Here is a 23,027-nt window from a genome sequence, read left to right as displayed (position 1 = left end):
TACTCACTGTGACCTAGCTGGATGGCTAGGGATGAGCTGACCAGAACCCGACCAAATGAAGAGAAAGATGTTTGACACCGGGAGCTGGTATAGATTGCTGCAATTTGATGACTTGCTCTGGACTGGACTTTGCTTATTGATGCAGCTCCTCAAAATTCCAACCAGAGCTGAAGATTCTTCAAGACCAAGGAACATGCTTATCTCCTCAGAGTACTGGTTTGATTAAAAAAAAAAAAAAAACCCACTGCCATCAAGTTGATTCCGACTCATAGCAACCCTATAGGACAGAGTAGAACTGCCTCATAGAGTTTCCAAGGAGCGCCTGGCAGATTCGAACTGTCGACCCTTTGGTTAGCAGCCATAGCACTTAGTCACTACGCACCCAAGGTTTCCTACTGGTTTGATAAAAAAAAAAAAAAATGGTTTGATAGGGATGGGTAATTTAGAATTTTGCTATCTAAAACGGGTGGAGATAAAGGCATGAAGTGGCTGTCTTGCATGCTTTCGTGGGTGTGCTTACACTGAAAATGAGGGGGACAAGGGAGGATCCCCCTGGATAGATTCTCCTTTTCCTGATGGGCCTGGGGAGAAGGTTGGGGGAGATACTAACAGGATTACATAATGCATTTGTGAATGTTGATTGTTAACAGGGCTAAATCGTGATTGTAAAAACCAATCGTAGAAGCTGTAAGTGTAAAAGGGTAGACTAAGGGGGAGGCACTGCTGGACTGTAGTACTGTGGCCAAACCTAAAGTCCCTTAAAGGTTTTGTTATGCTGATACCTTATGAGGCTCAGAGCAAGGGAATAATCTTCCTTCAGTTAAGTTTTATCAGACACCAAAAAGGGTAAAGCCGAGATCACTTTTGGAGAACCTGACCAGATCAGATGGACAACCTGCAGCAGACCTGAATGGCTGGTACCTGTGTAACCTGATCCTTAGGACTCTTTTCCCTACTGCAGGACTAATTGTTAATGACTGTTTCAGACTGGTGAAATGATTGGGAGTGGGAGGTTATTCTCCAAGTATGAAAGAACCATGGCTAGAAAAAACAGGGTGGCCTGCGGTACGATCAATCACTTTTGTGTGGCCTTTCTCACCATTGTCCTGTAACCCTACCCAAATGACTGGGTGGGGCCATGCAAATAAGGTCTATGGAACCCTAATGAAGGGATTGGTCAGTTTTGCCATCCTGCTAGGCTTCAAATAAGCCATCCCAGAGGAAGGCAGGAGAGGGTCTCACCACTATGAAGGAAGAATTGCCAATAAAGGAGCGTGTCCTTTGGACTCGGGATCCCTGCCCTGAGAAGCTCATGGAACTAGGAGACAGAGAGAGAGAGCTGTAACACTGAAGACTTTGAGAAGCAGTGGCAGAGAAGCGGCAGCAGAATGATGATGTTGTAATATAACTGTAGAACTAATAGCTTCAGAGCAGTTCTTTGACTCTCACCTGGCTATACAATCATTTGATAACTCAGCTCTTCCACTGTTTTTCTCTTACACCTCTTGGCCTTCTTCATATGATATGGCTGCTTCATTTACCTATAAAATCCCTATGTTTTGGATTTTCTCATTAGCTTGACAGAATGGTAGGAATAGTGTTATTTTCATGAAGGCAAACCAAAGTTTTAATAGTTAAGAAACTAAAGTCTCTTTTTATAAAAATGTCCCTTGACTGGGAGTAATCGCCATAAAAGAAAAGCTTTGATTTTATGTCCAGTGCAAGTATATGACACTAACATAACAGCACATTCAAAACACCTCTTGTCGTGTTGACATTAGGACAGCGCTAACCAAATTAAACTCTGTCGCTTCAGGTGATCTCACGGCACCAAAACAATCATAAGCCAAAATAAAAAGTGCAAGCCCTGACACGGAGTGGCTTTACTCAGTTAGAAAGTCAGCATCCAAATTATCCAATATCTGCTCATTTTCATTTCTCTTGAATTATCGTGTAAACAAAAACATAAGCTTGATAACTTGTGAACCCCTGAGAATTTATCTGCTAATTCCATTTTTAACAATATTGGTTTAGGGCTTGATAAGGGGGTGAATATGATTTGGAGATTTTAGTCTGTGATTTCAGATACATTACAGAGTGCCCTGGGATGTCTCAGAGGATAGAAAGGTAATAAAGTTGAGGGCTCTTAAAGCTCTCAGGACCTCACCTTTAAATATTTTCTCAAAGGAAAATCCTCTGCTCAGAACTGAAACCTAGGAGAATTGGAGTTTGTACCTTGAGTCAAGCAAAGCAGAAAGGCTTGGGATGGAAGTCAGACTGATAGGGTGCCTCTAGTACTGGCCTTTGAGAGGCATTGCTCAGGAGCCAGCCCACAACTGGTGCTGTCCTTCAAGTGTGAATCTACAGGCTACAGAAATTGCTCCCTCCTACACTCAATCCTTGGCTCCTTTACCAGTGACCCCACAGCCCTGTGCTGGCCTTGTCTCTGCCCTCAGGTGAGAGTGGGAAGGCTCCTAAGGAGCCTGAGTCTGCAGGATTCTCAGATACTGGGTTTGCGCTGACATCAGAGGGGATGGGGTGGTGGGAAAGATGAACTTTGTCATTTACTCCCCAACATAATTTTTTTTTCACTGCTAGACTCCCAGAGAAGATAATTCTATCCCCATACATCCCCTCCAGAATCCCAGCCTCAAAATCCTCCTCCAGGCTTTCACCTTCAGGGATGATATACCCTCCCATGTTAATTTTCTCTTGCTGTTGACAGCAACTCTAATGAATTCTCTGCTGCCCTCTAGTTGCCAGCTCTTTGGTCTTCGTTGTTTTCATCAGTTTGCATTTGTCCCACCATCTACCTTTATGGATAGCCTACTGGACAGAAAGGAGCTGGAAGGAAGCTAGAAATCATGTCTTGTAGGGACCCATCAAGAGCTTCTTTCTCTTGAGCATACACTGGGTCATTCACTTCTATACATGTGTCTGATTCTTATCTATTTTAATCCATTGAGCTGTTGATTTTTCTGGGCTAATACAACTTATATAAATTATCCTAACTTAATATCTGAAAAATTAAACTCCCCACCCTTCCCACCATAATTCTTTTTTTTCTCTCCATATTTTTCCCCAAATATTTTCACATGTATTCTTCTGATAAACTTCTGAATTATTTTTGTCATGTTTTCCATCAGAAATTGCTCCTGGACTTTTGATTGTGATTACATTTTATTTTTACATTATTAAAAGGTAATGTTTTTCAAAGTGTGGTGCACGGAAAACAAATATCAGAACCCCCTAGTGAACTTGCTGAAAGCTCAAATTTCTTGTATCACCACAAACCTATTGCATATCTGCAGAGTCCAGAAATATTTATTATCAACAAACCCTCTCAAAGATAATTCTTAGGAACATTAATATCTGAGAATCAGTTATTTGGGAAGAATTAGCATCTTTAATAATATTTAGTTAGCCCATCTACAAATTTTCTGTATTTCTCCATTTATTCATGTTGACTTCTATGTTCCTCATTAGAGTTTAGAGGCTTTTCACCCATATTAGTTCTGAACACAGTCTGTTAAGTTCATACGTACATATTTGTGAAAGCTTGCTACTTTAAATTATATCGATTTAAATTATATTTTCTAATTATTTTTATTGGTATATAATAAAACTGTTCATTTTCATATTCATTACATAATGTATGTATATAATTACTAGCCTGTTTATAGAACTCTAGTTGTTTCTAATAGGTTTTTAGTACATTTTTATTAAGATTTACAGACAGAAAATCAAATCATCTACAAATAATGATAAATTTGCCTCTTCCTTTCCTTTTTTTTTCCCAATAATTAAACCCCTTATTTTTGTTTTCTACTGCACCAGATAACTCTTTACAAACAAGCAGATAGCATTTTCTAACCTAGACTTTGATGTGAAGATTTTTAATATTTCACCATTAAGCAGAGTTCTAGCTTTTGATTTCAACCAAAACATATTATCATGAGGGTATATTTTGATTTTTATTTTACTAAAAGTGCTTCTCAGGAAAAAAGAAAGGTGAATTTGATCAAATGTCTCAGGGCATTTATTGAGATTACCTTTTCCCATTTTGATCATTTAATATAAAGAATTATGTTAATCAGTTTACTAATATCAGCCCATGTGAACATTTGTGGAATGAACTCAGTTGATCGTGATGCTTTCCTGTTTTAGAATACTGCTGCAGTCTCCATGCTTGTATTTTATTTAGAGTTTGCATCTATATTCATGGGTATTTGTTTTATGCTGACTTCATAAAAAGAATTGAGTTTTCTATTTTCACTCTACATTCTAGACCAGGTCAATGTTCCAGAGTACTTTCTTTGAATGCTTTTGTAAGTTTTCTTTGAAAATTCAAAAGAATTTTAACTTGTTAATATGTTGGTATTTTCACTATCATTCAGTTCAAAATATTTTATAATTTCACTTGATTTCCTCTTTGACCCATGGCTTGTTTAGAAGTGCCTTGTTCAATTTCCAAATACTTGAGCATTTTCCACAGGCTTTTTGTTATTAATTTAAAATTTAAGTTGTGGTCAGAGAATATATTCTATATGATTTCAATCCTGTGCTTTTGGGGTTTATTTTATTGCTTGGCACATAATCTATCTTGGGCAAATACTCCCTTTGCATTTGAAAAGAATTTATATTCAGTATTTGTTGGGTAGAGTGTTGTATAAATGTCAGTTAGGCCAAGGGGCAACCACTCATCTGTCATTATCGTACTGTGGTGGCTTGCATGTTGCTGTGATGCTGGAAGCAATGTCACTGGTATTTCGAATACCAGCAAATTACCCACGGTTGACAGGTTTCAGTGGAGCTTCCAGACTAAGACAGACTGGGAAGAAGGACCTGGTGATCTACTTCTGAAAAAATTGGCCAGGGAAAACCTCATTGATAGCTGCAGAACACTGTCTGATATAGTGGCAAAGATGAGCCCCTTAGGTTGAAAGACACTCAAAATATGACTAGGGTAGAGCTGTCTCCTCAAAGTAGAGTCAATCTTAATCATGTGGATGGAATAAAGCTTTCGTGACCTTCACTTGCCGATGCGGTACAGCAAAATGAAAAGAAACAGCTGTAAACATCCATTAAAACTGGGACATGGAGTATACAAAGTATGAATCAAGGAAAATTGGAAGTCATCAAAAATGAAATGTGATACTTGAGGATGCATATCCTAGGCATTAGTGAGCTGAAATGGACTGATATTAGCCATTTTGAATCAGACAATCATATGGTCTACTATGCCTAGAATGACAAATTGAAGAGGAACGGTGTCACATACATTGTCAAAAGAACATTTTAAGATCTACCCTGAAATACAACACTGTCAGTGATAGGATAATATCCATATGTCTACAAGGAAAACCAGTTAATACAAATATGATTCAAACTTAAAACCAAGCACAAATGCCAAAGATGAAGAAATTGAAGATTTTTACCAACTTCTACAGTTTGATATTGATCAAATATGCAATCAAGATGCGTTGATAATTACTTGTGACTGGGATGCAAAAGTTGGAAACAAAGAAGAATCAATAGTTGGAAAACATGGTCTTGGTGAGAGAAACAACACAGGAGATTGAGTGATAAAATTTTGCAAGATCAGCAGCTTATTCATTAGAAATACCTTTTTCAACAACCCAAGTGGCAATGATACATATGGACCTCATGGGATGGAAAACACAGGAATCAAATCAATGACATCTATGGAAAGAGACAATGGAAAAGCTCAATATCATCAGTTAGAACAAGGCCAGGGGCCAACTGCAGAATAGACCATCAATTCCTCATATACAAGTTCAGTTTGAAGCTGAACAAAATTAAAACAAGTCCATGAGAGCCAAAGTACAACCTTGAGTATATCTCAACTGAATTTAGAGACCTTCTCAAGAATAGATTTGATGCATTGAACTCTAATGATCAAAGACCAGGCGAGTAGTGAAATGACATCAAGGGCATCATACGTGAAGAAAGCAAAAAGTAATAAAAAGACAGAAAAGAAAAAAAAATACCAAAATATATGTCAGAAGAGATTCTGAAACTTTTCTTGAACATAGAATAGCTAAAGCAAACAGAAAAAAATGAAGTAAAACAGCTGAGCAGATTTCAAAGGGCAGCTCGAGAAGATGAAGTAAAATATTATAATGAAATGTGCAAAAACCTGTAGTTAGAAAACCAAAAGGGAAGAATGCCCTTGCCATTTCTCAAGCTAAAAGAACTGAAGAAAAAATTAAGCCTCGAGTTGCAATATTGAAAGATTCTATGGGGAAAAAATTGAGCAATTTAGGAAAAATCAAAAGTAGATGAAAGGAATGTACACAGTCACTGTACCAAAAAGAGCTTTTCGATGTTCAACCATTTCAGGAGGTAGTACATGATCAAGAATCTGTGGTACTGAAGGAAGAAATCCAAGCTGCACTGAAAAGAATGATGAAAAACAAGGTTCCAGGAATGGACAATACAAATTGAGATGTTTCAACAGATGCTGCAATGCTGGAAGCACTCACTCATCTATGCCAAGAAATTTAGAAAACAGTTACTTGGCCAACTGACAGGAAGAGATCCATATTCATGCACATTCCAAAGAAAGGTCATCCAACAGAAAGCAGACATTATCAAACAATATCATTAATATCACACACAAGTAAAATTACACTAAAGATAATTCAAAAATGGTTGCAGCAGTACATCAACAGTGAACTGTCAGGAATTTAAGCTAGATTTAAAAGAGGATGTGGAAGGAAGGATCTCGTTGCTGATGTTAGATGGATCTTGGCTCAAAGCAGAGAATACCAGAAAGATGTTTACCTGTGTTTTATCAACTATGCAAAGGCAGTCAACTGTGCGGATCATAACAAATTTGGATAACATTATAAAGAATGGAAATTCCAGAACATTAATAGTGCTTATGAGGAGCTGTGCATAAACCAAAAGGCAGCTGTTCGAACAGAACAAGGGGAAACTGCATGGTTTAAAATCAGGAAAGATGTACGGCAGAGTTGTGTGCTTTCACTGTATTTATTCAATCTTTATGCTGAGCAAATAATCTGAGAAGCTGGACTATATGAATAGCATGGTATCAGAATTGGAGGAAGACTTATCAACAAACTGAGATATCCAGGTGACACGACATTGATCGCTGAAATCAAAGAGGACTTGAAGAACTTACTAATGGAGATCAAAGACCACAGCTTTCACTATGGATTACACGTCAGCATAAAGAAAACAAAAATCCTCATCAAACCAAAACCAAACCCAGGGCCATTGAGTTGATTCCGAATCATAGTGACCCTATAGGACAGAGTAGAACTGCCCCACAGAGTTTCAAAGGAGCGCCTGGCAGATTTGAACTGCCGACCCTTTGGTTAGCAGCCATAGGACTTAACCACTACGCCACCACTGTTTCCAAAAATCCTCATAACTGGACAAATAAGCAACATCATTATAAACAGGGACAATACTAAAGTTGTCAAGGATTTCATTTTACTTGGATCCACAATCAAAGCCCACGGAAGCAGCAGTCAAGAAATCAAAACGCCCATTGCATTGGGAAAATCTGCTGCAAAAGACGTCTTTAAAGTGTTAGAAAGCAAAGATGTCACTTCAAGGACAAAGGCGCTCCTGACCCATGCCACGGTGTTTTCAATCGCCTCATATGCGTGCAAAAGCTGGACATAAGGAAGGCCGAAGAAGAACTGATGCCTTTTCATTATGGCATTGGCAAAGAATATTGAATATACCACGGGCTGCCAGAAGAACAAACAAATTTGTCTTGGAGGAAGTACAGCCAAAATGCTCCTTACAAGTGAGGATGGCAAGATTATATCTCACATACTTTTTTTTTTTTTTGGACAGTTATAAGCAGGGACTAGTCCCTGGAGAAGAACATCATGGTTGGTAAAGTGGAAGGTCAGCAAAAAAAAAAAAAAAAGGAAGATCCTCAATGAGATGCACTGATACAGTGGCTGCAACAATGGGCTCAAACATAGCAATGATTGTGAGTTTGGTGCAGGACCCAGCGCTGTTCCATTCTGTTGTACATAGGCTGCTACGAGTCAGAATCGACTCTATGGCACCTAACAGGCCAAGTTTGTTGTTAGCGTTGTTCAAGCCTTCTATATATACTGATTTCCTTTCTACTTGTGGTATCAGGAAATGAATTTTGAAATTTCCAGCAATATCTGTGGATTTGTCTATTTATCCTTTCAATTCTATCAATTTTCCTTGTATGTTTTGAATTTCCAAGTGTATATATATTTAGTATTGTTTATTGTTTATCTTCTTGATGATTTACACTTTTATTATTATGATACAACAATTTTTATTTCTGATAATACGCCTTATGTTGAAATTTTTCTGTCACTATGAGTCAGAATTGACTCGATGGCAAGGGGTTTGCTTTTTTTTTTTTTAATTCCAGCTTTATTATGACTAGAGTTTCCATGGTATATCTTTTCTCCATTATTTTACTTCCACACAACTGCGCTTTTGTAGACAAAATGCATCTCATACAGACAATGTATTAGGTCTTGTTTATTGATCCTTTCTGACAATCTTTGTCTTTTAATTAGAATGTTCAGTCCATTTACTTTTTAAAAATATTTTACTGTGTCCTCAGCGAAGGTTTACACAGCAGTTTAGGTTCCCATTCAACAATTTCTACACAAACTTTTCAGTGACATTGGTTACATTCTTCACAATATGTGAACATTCTCATTTCCATTCTAGTTGTACCGTTTGTCTTAACCTACTCTCCCTGTCCCCTTACCTTCTCATCTTTGTTTTAAAGTAATTGTTGGCTGCTTGGTTTCATATAGATGATTTTTTAAAGGAGGACAGTACTCATGGGTGATGTACTTTATTTTGTGAGCTGATTGTTATTTAGACAAAAGGTAACCTTAGGAGCTAGTTTTGGTTCAAGGTTTAAAGAGTATCTCAGGGCAATATTCTTGGGGAGTCCTCCAGTCTCAACTGGTCCTGTGAGCTTGGATTTGTTAAGAGTTTGTGGTTCTGTTCTACATTTTTCTCCCATTCTATCAAAACCCATCTGTTGTGGCTCTGATCAGAACAGTCAGTAGTGGTACCTGAAACCACCTAGTTCTTCTAGTCTCAGGGTAGATGCGGCCATGGCTTATATCAACTATTAGTACTGTATACTAGTTTCTTCTTTGAGTCTTTGGTTTATTCTTTCTCTTTTGCTCCAGATGAGTAGAGAGTAATTGTATCTTAAATGACTGCTCACAAACTTTTAAGACCCCAGACACTAGTCACCAAACTAGGATATAGTACATAAACTTTATGAACAATATTATGCCAATTTACTGAGTTCTCCCACAAAACTATGGCCTTAAGCCTTCAAACTCAGAAAACCAATCTTGTGAGGTGTTTAGTTATGTCTAAGGAGTATCCATAACTTGTCCCCAATGTGTTTTAATATATCTATATATATATATATGTGTACACACATATACATATGTATACACCTATATATACACACATATATATACACACCTATACACATTTTTTTTTTATACCCATACATGCCTATATATATACCTGCACATCTACTTTTTGGTTGTTGTTCCTGTTGTTACAAAATTATATGTGTGGTACCAATACCAAAAAGTCCTTTTTTCTTGACTACATCTTAGTGACATTGTTTACCTTCATCAAGCTATGCACACTTCACTCTCATCTTTCCCATCACCCAAAATAACAAATGTCTACTATCTAGAGATGAATTCCACTCTCTCCCCCCATTCCTGCTAACCACCAATTAACATTAAACCAAAAAAACCAAACCCAGTGCCGTCGAGTCAATTCCGACTCATAGCGACCCTATAGGACAGAGTAGAACTGCCCCATAGAGTTTCCAAGGAGCGCCTGGCAGATTCAAACTGCCCACCCTTTGATTAGCAGCCATAGCACATAACCACTACACCACCAGGGTTTCCAGTGAACATTAGTTTCTGTATATTTACCTGTTCATGTCATTTCATAAAAGTGAGAACATACCTTACACATTTGTTTTGTGATTGACTTATTTTGCTCAACATAATGTCTAGGCTCATCCAGGTTGTAAGATGTTTTGGAAATTCTTTTTTCTTTATCACTGAGTAGTAGTCCATTTACTTTTTCTTTTTTAATTAATTTTTATTGTGCTTTAAGTGAAAGTTTACAAATCAGGTCAGTCTCTCATACAAAAATTTACATACATCTTGCTATACACTCCTAATTGCTCTCCCTCTGATGAGATAGCACAGAACTTCCCTCCACTCTCTCTCCTCGTGTCAATTCAGGTAGCTTCTGTCCCCCTCTGCCCTCTCATCTCCCCTCCAGGCAGGAGATGCCAACATAGTCTCATGTGACCACTTGATCCAAGAAGCTTGTTCTTCACCAGTATCATTTTTCATCCCTATTTTTTATTTTTTTTATTCCAGTCCAATCCCTGTCTGAAGAGTTGGCTTTGGGAATGGTTCCTACCCTGGGGTAACAGAAGGTCTGGGGTCCATGGCCTCCGGAGTCCCTCCAGTCCCAGTCTGACCATTATGTCTGGTCTTTTTACAAGAATTTGGGGTCCGCATCCCACTGCCCTCCTGCTCCCTCAGGGTTTCTCTGTTGAGTTCCCTGTCGGGGCAATCATCGGTTGTGGCTGGGTACCATCTACCTCTTCTGGTCTCAGGGTGATGTAGTCTCTGGTTTATATGGTCCTTTTTGTCTCTTAGGCTCATAATTATTTTGTGTCTTTGGTGTTCTTCATTCTTCCTTGTTCCAGGTGGGTTGAGACCAATTGATATATCTTAGATGGCCGCTTGCTAGCATTTAAGATCCCAGATGCCACTCTCCAAGGTGGGATGCAGAATGTTTTCTTAATAGATTTTATTATGCCTATTGACTTAGATGTCCCCTGAAACCATTGTCCTCAAACCCCTACCCCTGCTATGCTGGCACTTTGAAGTGTTCAGTTTATTAAGGAAACTTCTTTGTTTTTGGTTTAGTCCATTTGTGTTGACCTGTCCTGTATTGTGTATTATCTTTCCCTTCACCTAAAATAGTTCTTATCTACTATCTAATTAGTGAATACCCCTCTCCCTCTTTCCTACCCCCCCACCCCTTGTAACCATCGAAGAGTATTTTCTTCTCTGGTTAAACTGTTTCTCCAGTTCTTATAATAGCGGTCTTATACAATATTTGTCCTTTTGCAATTGACTGATTTCACTCAGCATAATGTCTTCCAGATTTCTCCATGTTATGAAATGTTTCATGGATTCAACATTGTTCTTTATCGATGCGTAGTATTCCATTGTGTGACTATACCCTAGTTTATTTATCTATTCATCCGTTGATGGGCACCTTGGTTGCCTCCAACTTTTTGCTATTGTGAACAGTGCTGCAATGAACATGGGTGTGCATATATCTGTTCATGTAAAGGCTCTTATTTCTCTAGGGTATATTTCAAGGAGTAGGATTGCTGAATCATACAGTAGTTCTATTTCTAGCTTTTTAAGGAAGTGCCAAATTGATTTCCAAAGTGCTTGTACCATTTTGCATCCCCACCAGCAATGTATAAGTGTCAGTCTCTCCACCTCTCCAACATTTATTATTTTGTGTTTTTTGGATTAATGCCAGCCTTGTTGGAGTGAGATGGAATCCCATTGCAGTTTTGATTTGCATTTCTCTAATGGCTAATGGTCAAGAGCATTTCCTCATGTATCTGTTAGCCACCTGAATGTCTTCTTTAGTGAAGTGCCTGTTCATATCCTTTGCCCATTTTTTAATTGGGTTATTTGTCTTTTTATGGTTGAGTTTTAGCAGAATCATGTAGATTTTGGAGATCAGGCACTGGTCAGAAATGTCATGGCTCAAAACTTTTTCCCAGTCTGTAGGTAGCCTTTTTACTCTTTTGGTGAAATCTTTGGATGAGCACAGGTGTTTGATTTTTAGGAGTTCCCAGTTATCTGGTTTCTCTTCGGCATTTTTAGTAACGTTTTCTACTCTGTTTATGCCATGTATTAGGGCTCCTAACATTGTCCCTGGAAACCCTGGTGGCATAGTGGTTAAGTGCTACAGCTGCTAACCAAGAGGTTGCAGTTCAGATCTGCCAGGTGCTCCTTGGAAACACTATGGGGCAGTTCTACTCTGTCCTGTAGGGTCGCTATGAATTGGAATCAACTCTACGGCAGTGGGTTCCAACATTGTCCCTACTTTTTCTTCCATGATCTTTATCGTTTTAGACTTTATGTTTAGATCTTCGATCCATTTTGAGTTAGCTTTTGTGCATGATGTGAGGTATGGGTCTTGTTTCATTTTTTTTTGCAGATGGATATCCAGTTATGCCAGCACCATTTGTTAAAAAGACTGTCCTTTCCCCAATTAACTGACACTGGGCCTTTGTCAAATATCAGCTGCTCATATGTGGATGGATTTATATCTGGATTCTCAATTCTGTTCCATTGGTCTATGTGTCTGTTGTTGTACCAGTACCAGGCTGTTTTGACTACTGTAGCAGTATAATAGGTTCTAAAATCAGATAGAAGCCTCCCACTTTGTTCTTTTTCAGTAATGCTTTACTTATCCAGGGCCTCTTTCCCTTCCATATGAAGATGGTGATTTGTTTCTGCATCTCATTAAAAAATGTCATTGGAATTTGGATCAGAAGTTGGTCCTGGCAAGGCATATGGAAACTGGAAGACAGCAATAGAAATAGGAACTGCACAGAGAAGGAGCTCTAGGTATCCACATGTATGGGCTTAATATTAAATTGTGCACCCACACAATAAACCTACCAAGCCCAACAAAGAACAGTTGCTGGGGAGCTTATGTAAGATGGGAAGATTTTGGAATTTCAGCCAGCCAGAGTAGGGAATCTTCACGGAACACCCCTGTCACTGAGTTGATATCCCAGACAGAGATATCTGACCCTATAGGACAGAGCAGAACTGCCCCATAGAGTTTCCAATGAGCACCTGGCAGATTTGAACTGCAACCTCTTGGTTAGCAGCTGTAGCACTTAACCACTATGCCACCAGGGTTTCCAGGGACAATGTTAGGAGCCCTAATACATGGCATAAACAGAGTAGAAAACATTACTAAAAATGCCGAAGAGAAACCAGATAACTGGGAACTCCTAAAAATCAAACACCTGTGCTCATCCAAAGACTTCACCAGAAGAGTAAAAAGACTACCTACAGACTGGGGAAAAGTTTTCAGCTATGACATTTCTGACCAGCACCTAATCTCCAAAATCTACATGATTCTGCTAAAACTCAACCACAAAATTTGGATTGCATTGTATATATAGATGACTTTTGGTAGAATAGACATTTTTACAATGTTAAGTCTTCCTATCATGAGCAAGGTATGTTTTTCCACTTATGTAAGTCGCTTTTGGTTTCTTGCAGAAGTGTTTTGTAGTTTTCTTTGCATAGGTCTTTTACGTCTCCAGTTAGATTTATTCCTAAGTATTTTATCTTCTCAGGGGAGCTACTGTGAACAGTATTGATTTGGTGATTTCCTCTTCAATGGTCTTTTTGTTGCTGTAGAGGAATCCAACTGATTTTTGTATGTTTATCTAAAAAAAAAAAAAAAAAATTTTTTTTTTCCTTGTAACCTGACACTCTGCTGAACTCTTCTATTAGTTTCAGTAGTTTTTTTTGAGGGTTCTTTAGGCTTTTCTGTGTATAAGGTCATGTTATCTGCAAATATACTTTTACTTCTTCCTTGCCAATCTGGATGCCCTTTATTTCTTTACCTAGCCTGATTGCTCTGGCTAGGACCCCCAGCACAATGTTGAATAAGAGTGGTGATAAGGGGCATCCTTGTGTGATTCCCGTTCTCAAGGGGAATGCTTTCAGAATCTCTCCATTAAGGATGATGTTGGCTATTGGCTTTGTATAAATGCCCTTTATTATGTTGAGGAATTTTCCTTCTATTCCTATTTTGTTGAGAGTTTTTATCATGAATGCGTGTTGGACTTTGTCAAATGCCTTTTCTGCATCAGTTGATAAAATCGTGTGGTTCTTGTCTTTTGTTTCATTTATATGGTGTATTACATTAATTGTTTTTCTAATGTTGAACTATTCCTGCATACCTGATATGAATCTCACTTGGTCATGGTGAATTATTTTTTTGATATGTTGTTGAATTCTATTGGCTAAAATTTTGTTGAGGATTTTTGCATCTAAGTTCATGAGGGACGTAGGTCTGTGATTTTCTTTTTTTGTGGTGTCTTTAGCTCGTTTTGGTATCAAGGATATGTTGGCTTCATAGAATGAGTTAGGGAATATTCCATCATTTTCTATGCTTTGAAATACCTTTAGTAGTAGTGGTATTACCTCTTCTCTGAATGTTTGGTAGAACTCTGCAGCGAAGCCGTCAGGGCCAGGGCTTTTTTTTGTTGGGAGTTTTTTGATTACTTTTTCAATCTCTTTTTTCATTATGGGTCTATTTAATTGTTCTATTTCTGTTTGTGTTAGTTTAAGTAGGTAGTGTGTTTCTAGGAGTCCATTTACTTTTAATATAACTATGGGTATAACTGGGATTAAATCTACCATCTTGCTATTTTTTTCAATTTTTCCCATCTATTCTTTTAGCTTCTTTTTTTTTTTTTGCATTCTTATGAATTAGTCAGGTATTTTTAAAATTATTACATTTTATATTTCTCATTTGATTTTTAGCTATTTTAGTGGTTACTCTGGGGATTACAATACATATTTTTAACTCATCATAGCCTTACTCTTAAGTCCTGTCCTGTCTGGGATGTGAACTACATCTTTTCTTGACTACATTTTAGTGACATTTTTTACCTTCATCAAGCTGTGCACGCTTCACTCTCATTTTTCCCATCACCCAAAAAAACAAGTGTCTACTATCTAGAGATGAGTTCTGCTCTCTCCCCCCATTCCTGCTAACCACTAATGAACATTAGTTTCTGTATATTTACCTGTTCATGTCATTTCATAAAAGTGAGAACATACGTTACACATTTGTTTTCTTATTAATGTGTAACAAGTCCTGTCCTGTCTGGGATATCAACTCAGTAACAGGGGTGTTCCGTGAAGATTCCCTACTCTTGCTGGCTGAAATTCCAAAATCTTCCCACCTTACATAAGCTCCCCAGCAACTGTTCTTTGTTGGGCTTGGTAGGTTTATTGTGTGTGTGCACAATTTAACATTAAGCCCATACATGTGGATACCTAGAGCTCCTTCTCTGTGCAGTTCCCATTTCTATTGCTCTCTTCCAGTTTCCATATGCTTTGGCAGGACCAATTATTGATGTCTATTGCCTCAAATCAGCAAGGCCACCATGTTCTGCTCAGGCTCCAACTAGTGTAATCATGAAGCTCACCTTGTTTGTTTTCCTTTTTTTTGTAAGATTAGCTCCTGAGTTCCTGTTATCCAATGTCTGAAAACATTTGTTTCAAATATTTTACCCAGTTTTATATCTGCTTCCAGCAAGAGGCTTAGCATGATACCAGTTACTTTATGAAGGCTAAAAGTAAAAGCAATGAAGTGACTTAGTTTAGGGCATCCTCAATTAAGTGCTATTAAGATTTTCCCATTTTTTTATATATTTATATTAGTATTATATGGCCTTTTAAAGAAAAAACTTTAAATTTCAAAAATATTAGAAAAGGAAAAAAATTATTCACTGTAATCCCAGTACTCAGGGCCAACCACTCCTAAAATTTTGGAAATTTTTTCCCCTAGTCTTTCGCTGTGCATTTTGAAAACATCGGCATTGGTCCCCAAGATGTTCACAAAACTACCCTTGGTAGGTATCAGTGGTAGGTGATTACCATTATTATTATTAATAATGATAACAATCATTGTCTGCAGAATCCAGAGGAAACAGTAGTGCTCAGGCAGCACCTACATAACCAGAGAAGGGAAGAAGGAAATGACAGACATCACTGTGGGGCTGTGTTCCTGAGAAAAGGTAAGTTATTCCCCATGAAATGTCAGAACCAGCTATGGGAGAGGACGTGGTTGTCTGAATAGGGATGACTATTTCACTAATTTTGGTAACCCAAATTACAGCTACAGGAATAGATATTTTGCCAAAATATTGTTCATCTTGTGCCCATATTTTGCCCCCTTTTACTATTCTAAAAATTTTACTATTCTAGATACAGTTATTTGAAATTATACTATATACACAATTTTGAATCCTGAGTTTTTCAATTAAAATTATCTAAAAGGCATTTTCAATGTAAGAAAAATCTTAATGACTGTGTAATATTTCATAATATGGATGTATAATTTACCTAAACCTCTAATGTTGGCTATTAAAATTATTTTCATTATTTTACTATATGATGTGATAAAAAGCTTTATTTGTGAATATATTTCTGAAATTTATAGTATTTATTTATATACACTCCTAGAAATGAATTTAAAAATTGGGGTAAGCTTTGGGGGTGGTAGATGATATGAGGCCTAGGAGACTCAAGGACTTGTAATACTACTCTAGGCCTGGTCATTCCTCCCTTTAGAGTTCTACAAAGGAAACAAGAAATAATGGAAAATGAGGTACCTCTTTATTAACTGCGCTAGTACCTGATGCCCTTCAAGTTCAAAGCTCTGATAAGTCTGTATTGTGGTACATGGCCTAGCCTAAAATCCTTCAAGGGTCTCAACATTCCCAACAGCTTAAATCCAGGAATAAACATCAATGGGGGAAGACAATCAAACCTTTGTGGCTGAATTTATCTTCCTGGGACTTTCACAGGACTTGCGGACCCAAATTCTACTATTTATCCTTTTTCTCATCATTTATCTGTTGACTGTACTGGGAAACCTGCTCATCATCATTCTCATCCATATGGATTCTCAACTCCACACCCCCATGTACTTTTTCCTTAGCAATCTCTCTTTTGCAGATCTCTGTTTCTCTACTAGCATTGTCCCTCAAATGTTGATCCACCTCCTAGTAAAGAAAAAGATGATTTCTTTTTTTCGGTGTATGACACAGATAATTGTCTTCCTTCTGGTTGGGTGTACAGAGTGTGCACTGTTGGCAGTGATGTCCTATGACCGCTACGTGGCTGTCTGCAAGCCCCTGCACTACTCCACCATTATGACCCAGCAGGTACGTCTTCAGTTGGCCATCGGGTCCTGGGCTAGTGGGGCTCTAGTGTCTGTGGTGGATACCACGTTTACTTTTCATCTTCCGTATCGGGGACAGAAAATAATCAACCACTACTTTTGTGAACCTCCTGCCCTTTTGAAGCTGGCTTCAGTAGATACTTACGGCACAGAAATGGCCATCTTTGCAATGGGTGTGGTAATCCTTCTAGCTCCTGTCTCCCTTATCCTTATCTCTTACTGGAATATTATCTCCACTGTGCTCCAGATGCAGTCTGGAGAGGGGAGACTCAAGGCTTTCTCTACATGTGGCTCCCACCTCATTGTTGTTATCCTTTTCTATGGATCAGGAATATTTACCTACATGCGACCAAACTCCAAGACCACAAAAGAGCGGGATAAGATGGTATCTGTATTCTACACAGTGGTAACTCCAATGCTGAACCCCATAATTTATAGCCTGAGGAACAAGGACATCAAAAAGGCTCTCAGAAAACTAGCTGGAAGAAAGTCTTTCTCTCAGAGGCGATGACCTCTGGGTCTGACTTTTAGATATATGGTAACATCCGTAAAAGAGGAAGAGGATTTCTCTAGGCAGTTATGAATTAGTCATTTCAGGAAGAAGCAGAAAAATGAAAGACATGTTCTAGAAACTGTGAATCCTCCACTTTAACTGGAACAGAGAATAAATAAACAGATGAAATGTTACATTATTTCCTGATTATGAAAGGCCTCAAGTACTAGTTTGAGGAGTTTTGGGTTAATAGAGCTGCTACCATGTTATGGATTGAATTATGTTCCCGAAAAATACATGTTGAAGTCTTAACCCCGTACCTGTGAATGTGATTCTTTTTGGAAGGAAGTTTTTATTTGGTTATGTTAATGAGGTCATATTCAAGTAGGGTGGGTCCTACACATAATCCTTATGAGTGAGTACAGACACAGAGAGACAGACACTTAGGGGGAGATGCTATGTGATGATGGAGGCAGATGCATCTGTAAGCAGCAAAGAAATGCCAAAGATTGCTAGCAGTCACCAGAAAACAGGACAGAGGCTCACAGAAGGAATCAACACAACCAAAACTCCAATTTGGGCTTCTAGCCTCCAGACTGTGGGCAAATAAATTCTGTTCCTTAAATCCACTCAGTTTGTGGCATTTTGTTATGGCAGCTCTGGGAAATTAAGACACATGGACAAGGGTGAAGCATAATGAGAACCGAACTGTAGGACGTTAAATTAAAAAAAAAAAAAAAGTTAAATTAGGTATATTGAAATAATACCTAATATGAATTACATATTTGGGTCTAACATTAAAGACATTTCAAGTTTGAATGTCCATGTCATGCAAAACTGGAAATAAGCTCTCATCAAGACAAAATACCTAGAAGAGTCTTTAATACTGGCATCATTCATGGCCCAGAACATTTCACCTTGTGAAAAGGTACCAGAGCCAACACTGCTTCCTCATTCACAATGTTCTCCTCTGAAAGCTCCAGAAAAATGAGTTTTTCATATTAGCACCTCACATGTCATAAAAGCATAGACTATCAGAGTTGAAAGGGAATTCCACAGTCATCTAATCCAACCTTATATATGAAGTTTAAACTACTCCATACTATCTCTAGTGAGTAATTGTCCAGCATTTATCTAAATAAGAAGATGCAGCTCACTACTTTCTTGATACATTCTTTCATGGATAATAGTTTTTACTATTAGAAAGACTGTCCTCATGGTAAGTTAAAATTAATTTTCCTGTATCTTCAACTCACTGTCCCTAGTTTCACTCCTAGAACGATTTTCATAATTCTTCTATACCACAACTCTCTGAAAGTCAGTTTCAAATTTTCCCAAATTATTTCTCCTAGTCAACCACCCTCTTATCCCTTTACCTAACATGCTTTGGTTCCCAAGATTCATCCTGGCCATTGTCCTTTGAATAAATCCAATTTACCCAATGAGTATCTCTTGAGAAAGCAAAAGAAAAATTAGAATTTTAGAAATTAGTTTTACCAATTCTTGGCTGACCTCCCATAGGCCTAGATGTCTGTATACCATGTATTGCTGTGGGCTCTGCCACCATAGAATGGTCATTTCCAGAGTCTACTTCAGGTTCTTACAAACCCCAGGTCTTAATAAACCACATGACAGCCACTTCCCTCTTTCACACAATGTTGTCGTCAATCACATGGTAACCATTCTACCATTACCATGAGCCCAAAATCCAGACTGACTTCCCCACTGAACGAATAGCTAGTAGCTGAACTTATTTCTTGTTTCTTTCATTCAGGCATTCATGCATCTATACATCCATTTAAAACTATTGACCTTTTATTTCATCTTTTCCAACTCTGGCTGTATCCAATACAACTAAAGCAATGACTGACAGATAACGTTTTAACACACATTTCTGAATTCTGTTTTTAAAAATACTGAAGCTGCACTACAATAGATAAACTCTAATCTGGGTTACAATGATCAGTGAAAATCCTCATTCAAAAATATATGCTAGTTGAGGTAACAGAAGAGAAGGACAGAAAATTATTAACCGAAGTTGGTGACATGGTTAAAGTTGGTAACTTACATGAGAGCTAATTTACTGTACTGAAATGTGAAGGAAGAATAGAAAATTGAGGGTGTTACGGTACTGATAAAGGAATTACCGCAATGATGAATTATGAAATGAAACATAAGCACAGTGGGGAAAGTGCCTCAGTGGAGTGCGCCTAGGAAGGAAAGCAAGAAAATGGAAACAGCAAGTATGGACACTACTTTGGAGAAGTTTCACTGAAGAGGAAAGAAATCGTGTTTGTTTGAGAGAGTAGGATTATGGGATTATTTTATTTTAGATTCTAGGTCACTCCTCCCTTTTCCTTGAAGAGTTTAACTCCTGGTTCATTGTCACTCTCTTCAACAAACTATTTGGTGATTTAAATTTTCACATAAAATCAAATATTTGAACACTCTGAATTCTTGATCCTTGATCCTCACTCCTCCAATGATCTTAGCCATTCGGTCCCATGATCATTTCCTAAATATTGCCATTATCAGCAACTGCCATCCCCACTGTGGCCTGTCCAAATACCTGACCCACAGAATTGTGACCAAAATAAAATGATCACTCTTTTAAAACATGAAGTTTTAAGGTGGCTTGTTATGCAACAATTCATAACTGAAACGCTGAGTCATGCTCCTGATTCATTTCACCAAGATAGATGTTCATGGGGCTTCTCCACATTGCCGGGAAAATTTGCCTGCTTGGAACCATTACTCTTCATGCTAAAGCATAAAGAGTCAGAAGGTTTCGACTGAAAGAAATATTTATACACACACTCAAAATCATATAAAGATGTTATCAGGGTTCTCAGTTGCAAGTAACAAAAACTAACTCTGAATGATTTAAGCTAAAATGAAAATTATTGAAATAAGGGTGGGTAATTCTGGCCCTGCAGCTGAAACCACAGGCCAAAATCATATCACAGAATTGGATTGGATGAAGATATCACTGCCATTCAGTACTGTTGTTAGTTGCTGTTGAGTCAATTCCTACTTATGGCAACTCCACGTGTGCAGAGTAGAGCTGCTCCATAGGGTGTTTAAGGCTGCGACCTTTCGGAAGCAGATCAGCAGCCCTGTCTTTCAAGGTGCCTTTGTGTGGGTTCAAACCACCAAGCTATCAGCTAGTAGTCAAGCACTTAATCATTTGCGTCACCCAGGGACTTCTGGGTACTAGACGGTAAAATTGGCACTGCCACACCATCAGCATAGGACACAGCTGCTGGGGCTGCTGACACTACTGACCTGGAAACTGGATATTGCTGCTTCCTCTGCCACTGTCAGGAAAAAAGAAAAAAGAAACTGTTGACAAACACTACGTCAGCCAGGTATCAAGATTAACATCAATAGTGATAAGTCATATTGATAGTATGTACCCTTGATATACCCATTGCTATAGATTCCAACCCTATAAGAAAAGTAGAACTGCCCCATAGGGTTTCCAACCTGGGTGGTGTAGTGGTTAAGAGCTACATCTGCTAACCAAAAAGGCTGGCAGTTCGAATCTACCAGGCGCTCCTTGGAAACCCTATGAGGCAGTTCTATCTTGTCCTATAGGGTCACTATGAGTCGGAATTTACTCGACAGCAGTGGGTTTTTTGGTTGTAATTTTTATGGAAGCAGACTGCCACATCTTTCTCCTGTAGAGTGGCTGGCGGGTTTGAACCGCTGACCTTTTAGTTAGTAGCAGACCACTTAACCACTGTGTCACCAGGGCTCCTTACCCTTCATATAATGTGATGAAAATGGCAATTTACCTCTGATCTTCCTCCCCAAAACCCATAGCTGTAGCCTAATCATAAGAAAAATGACACTGGGTTAAAAAAAAAAAAAAGGAAATACATGAATAAAGTATGAACTTTAGGTAATATATCAATATTGGTTCATTAATTGTAACAAATGTATCATACTAATATATAAATAGGATGTCAATAATGGGGAAATCGAGTATGGGGTATATGGGAAATCTCTGTACTATCTTCTCAGTTATTCTGTAAATCTAACTGTTCTAAATAATAAAGTCTAACTTTAAAAAAAAATTTATTGAGGTAAAATTCACGTAACATAAAACTAACCATTTTAAAGTAAACAATTCAGTGGCATTTAGTACATTCACAATGCTATGCAATCACTCTATCTAGTTACAAGATATTTCCATGATTCCTAAGTAAAACTCTTATTATTTTCTTCCCATTCCCATCTCCTTGCCTCCTTCCCAGCCCCTCAAAAAAACAAATCAAACAAACAAAACACCAATCTATGTTCTGTCTCTGTAGATTTATCTATTCTGGATATTTCTCACAAATGGAATACTACAATATCTAAACTTTTGTCTCCGGCTTCTTTCACTTAGTATATTTTGGAGTACATCTACATTGTAGCATGTATTAGTGCTTCATCCTTTTTTATGGCTGAGTAATATTCCATTGTATGTATATACCACTATTTGTTTATCTAATCATTCCATGTTGAACATTTGGGCATTTCCACCTTTTGGCTATTGTGAATAGAGCTGCTATAAATATGAGTGTGCTGAAGATCATTCAAAAGCGGTTGCTGCAGTACATTGACAGGGAACTGCTGAAGTTCAAGCCAGATTCAGAAGAGGACATGGAACAAGAGATATCGTTGCTGATGTCAGATGGATCTTGGATAAAAGCAGAGAACACCAGAAAGATATTTACCTGTGTTTTATTGACTATGCAAAGGCATTCGACTGTGTAGATCATAACAAATTATGGATAACATTGCAAAGAATGGGAATTCCAGAACACTTAATTGTGCTCATCAGGAATCAGTACTTAGACAAAGAGGCAGTCGTTAGCACAGAACAAGAGGACACTGCATGGTTTAAAGTCAAGAAAGATGTGTGTCAGGGTTATACCTTTTCATCATACTTATTCAATCTGTATACTCAGCAAAAAAAATCAGAGAAGCTGGCCTACATGAAGCAGAATGTAGCATCATGATTGGAGGAATTCATTAGCAACCTGCGATATGCAGACGACGCAACCTTGCTAGCTGAATGTGAAGAGGACTTGAAGCACTTACTGACGAAAATCAAAGACTACAACCTTCAGTATGGATTACACCTCAACATAATGAAAACAAAAATCCTTACAACTGGACCGATAAGCAACATCATGATAAATGGAGAAAATATTAAAGTTGTCAAGGACTTCATTTTACTTGGACCCACAATTAAAGTCCATGGAAGCAGCAGTCAAGAAATCAAATGATACATTTCACTGGACAAATCTGCTGCAAAAGACCTCTTTAAAGTGTTAAAAAGCAAAGATGTGACTTTAAGGACTAAGGTGCGCCTGACCAAAGCCGTGGTATGTTCAATTGCCTCATGTGCACGTGAAAGCTGGACAACGAATAAGAA

At 38.1% G+C, this 23,027-nt stretch overlaps 1 protein-coding gene across 1 annotated transcript; it reads left to right on the top strand.

Moving 5' to 3' along the window:
* Positions 1 to 16,347: 16,347 nt before the first annotated feature.
* Positions 16,348 to 18,319, top strand: LOC100662848 (olfactory receptor 2D3). Its single transcript, XM_023550898.2, has one exon. It carries the CDS (start codon positions 16,673 to 16,675, stop codon positions 17,615 to 17,617), a length of 945 nt encoding a protein of 314 aa, XP_023406666.2. The 5' UTR covers positions 16,348 to 16,672; the 3' UTR covers positions 17,618 to 18,319.
* The last annotated feature ends 4,708 nt before the right edge of the window (positions 18,320 to 23,027 follow it).

The sequence above is a fragment of the Loxodonta africana genome, chromosome 7 (assembly GCF_030014295.1).
Source record: "Loxodonta africana isolate mLoxAfr1 chromosome 7, mLoxAfr1.hap2, whole genome shotgun sequence".
NCBI classification, from domain to species: Eukaryota; Metazoa; Chordata; class Mammalia; order Proboscidea; family Elephantidae; genus Loxodonta; species Loxodonta africana.
Note: the sequence above shows the minus strand (reverse complement) of the source record. Positions and strands in the feature narration are given on the sequence as shown.